Source organism: Cyprinodon variegatus, unplaced genomic scaffold, assembly GCF_000732505.1.
Source record: "Cyprinodon variegatus isolate N-32 unplaced genomic scaffold, C_variegatus-1.0 Scaffold392, whole genome shotgun sequence".
NCBI lineage: Eukaryota > Metazoa > Chordata > Actinopteri > Cyprinodontiformes > Cyprinodontidae > Cyprinodon > Cyprinodon variegatus.
The window spans coordinates 710,168-712,264 of record NW_015150845.1 but is presented as its reverse complement, the minus strand read 5'-3'; the positions used below and the strand labels follow the sequence as shown (position 1 = coordinate 712,264).

At 38.9% G+C, this 2,097-nt stretch overlaps 1 protein-coding gene across 1 annotated transcript in view; it reads right to left on the bottom strand.

The window, feature by feature from the left end:
* The window catches only part of pik3c2g (phosphatidylinositol-4-phosphate 3-kinase catalytic subunit type 2 gamma), a 48,173-nt gene that overhangs the window by 18,738 nt on the left and 27,338 nt on the right, over positions 1-2,097 (bottom strand). The window contains exons 11-13 of the mRNA XM_015387358.1: positions 1,151-1,265; positions 943-1,076; positions 652-840 (exon numbers count right to left, since the gene is read on the bottom strand). Of these exons, the coding sequence (XP_015242844.1) occupies positions 652-840; positions 943-1,076; positions 1,151-1,265 (438 nt within the window). The remainder of the gene's footprint in view (positions 1-651; positions 841-942; positions 1,077-1,150; positions 1,266-2,097) is intronic.

Here is a 2,097-nt window from a genome sequence, read left to right as displayed (position 1 = left end):
TGTCTGCATCAAGCTCACTGCAACACACTGCTGTAAGAGTATAACCAGGAAGCGAGGTAGGAGGGCAAAATAGGTTTAGCACCCCCGCAGCACGGGAGGGAGAATTACGCCCAGGAGCAAATGGATAAAAATAGACCAGAGAAAAAAAAAAATGAATCGATTCTCTTGCGGACGTGTCGATGCATCGGATCGTCGGCTGTTGGATCGATGCATCCAACAGCTGCATTCAAAGGCTAAGTTACTGAGTGACTGAGAGTACGGTGTGATAATGTAATGTTAGTATTGCAGTGTTTCCCGCAGTACTATCTTGGCGAGGCGGCCGCCTCGCCAAACTCACGCTACCGCCTCGCCAACGTTTCAAAAAAAACAAAACAAAACAAAGTTTTAATTCATTGGCAGGCCCAGACCTTAAAACAGCATTGATAACTCTACTGATAATACTGAATTGCGACACCCTCTGGTTGGTTATATTACTACGCCATGGCAGAGGAGTAATTTTTTTTTTATCATCTGAGTAATCATTTTGACTATGTATTGGTATGTAATTTACGGTGGTGTAAGATGCTGGAAAAAGTTTTAAAATGGATCTTGAAAGTGCTTGAAAAGTGCTTGATTTTGACTTTGGAAAAGGTTTACGAACCCTGATATTACCTGGGAGTAAGCAGGAAAAGAGCCTCCTCTGGCAGATGGATGAGCCATTTATCTACCACAGTATAGATTTCTGTTAAGTCTTCTGGCTGCCACCGGGGGACTCCACTGAGCAGAAGGTGTAGGAAGGTATTGGTTTTATCTGCACAGTCACGTTTGCTCCAAAGGAAAGACCTCTCAGTTTCTTTCAGGCTGAAAATGCAAAGAAAACATTTTTTTTGTAAAAAAAAAACAGAAAGAAGATACGTTAAACTCCTGTTATTCAGAATTAGTTACCAAACGTCGCCAACTTACAAACAGATGCAATGCTTTTTGGAAACATTCAACATTTTACTTTGAACTTCATCACAAGGCTGAGTGAAGGTGATTGACTCAGGGAGGGCGATGGGTCTTTGGTATTCCCACTCATACTGCTCTTCAAATTCAAGCTGCAACAACAAATTATAACACATGAGAAGGTAATATGATAAGTCAAAGGCGTGTGTATCCTGGTAGTACTGACCTGCAGTATGACTCCTGTGGGCTGTCTGTGGCTGTCAGACAGCGCAGGGGATGGAGGAAAGGGTAGCTCAGCCAGAGTGGACATGCTGAGCAGGACAGTTCCTCCAACCAACGTCCTAAACAAACAGAACAACTAACATAGCTTTTAAACATCACAGACATTGATTTAGCCTTCATTTAATTTGTCTTAAGAGATGTTTTTTTTAATAGAAAGTTATAATAATGCCATACACAAAGTCAAGGATGTTTTAAAACAAGAACTGGTGCAGAAGCTCAAAAAAGAAAACGATTTTCTCTAATGCATACAGGGTCAATACACACCCAGGCTCATATATGCTGCTGCATCTGCCTAAATCTTTCATCTAGTTCAGGGGTTTTCAACGTTTTCCAGGCCAAGGATCCCCAAACTGATGGTGAGATGGAGCGGGGACCCCCTGAATATATATAGTATGAAATAGTGTTCCATCAAACTGGTCCTATAGTCACTCTATTACAGATGGAGTAATGTAATGAAAGTAATTTCTCCCTGGGATTATTAAAGTATTTCTGATTCTGATTCCTGGTTGAATGGACAGGTGTTGTGAATGAAACGGTGCCCAGTTTGAAAAATCCATATTGAGATTGGATACCAGTTTTCTTTTTTTCAAAAGAAATTGCTCTAATGTTTAAAGCTGAAAGCATCAGTTTTTTTTGTTCTATTTCTGATTTTATAGAAAACTGTAATTTTAGCTTAAATTAAGTCAAAAATATATAAATTTCCTAAATTATGAATGTATATTGACCTAATAAGAAATAAAATTTTGATTAAACCTAATATATTATTATATATTATAATTAGGGATGCACAATATTGGGATTTTGGCCGATATCCGATATCCCGATATTTTAAAACTCATGTAGCCGATAACCGATATCGATACTGATGTTAAAGCTGGACAAAAATAAGTA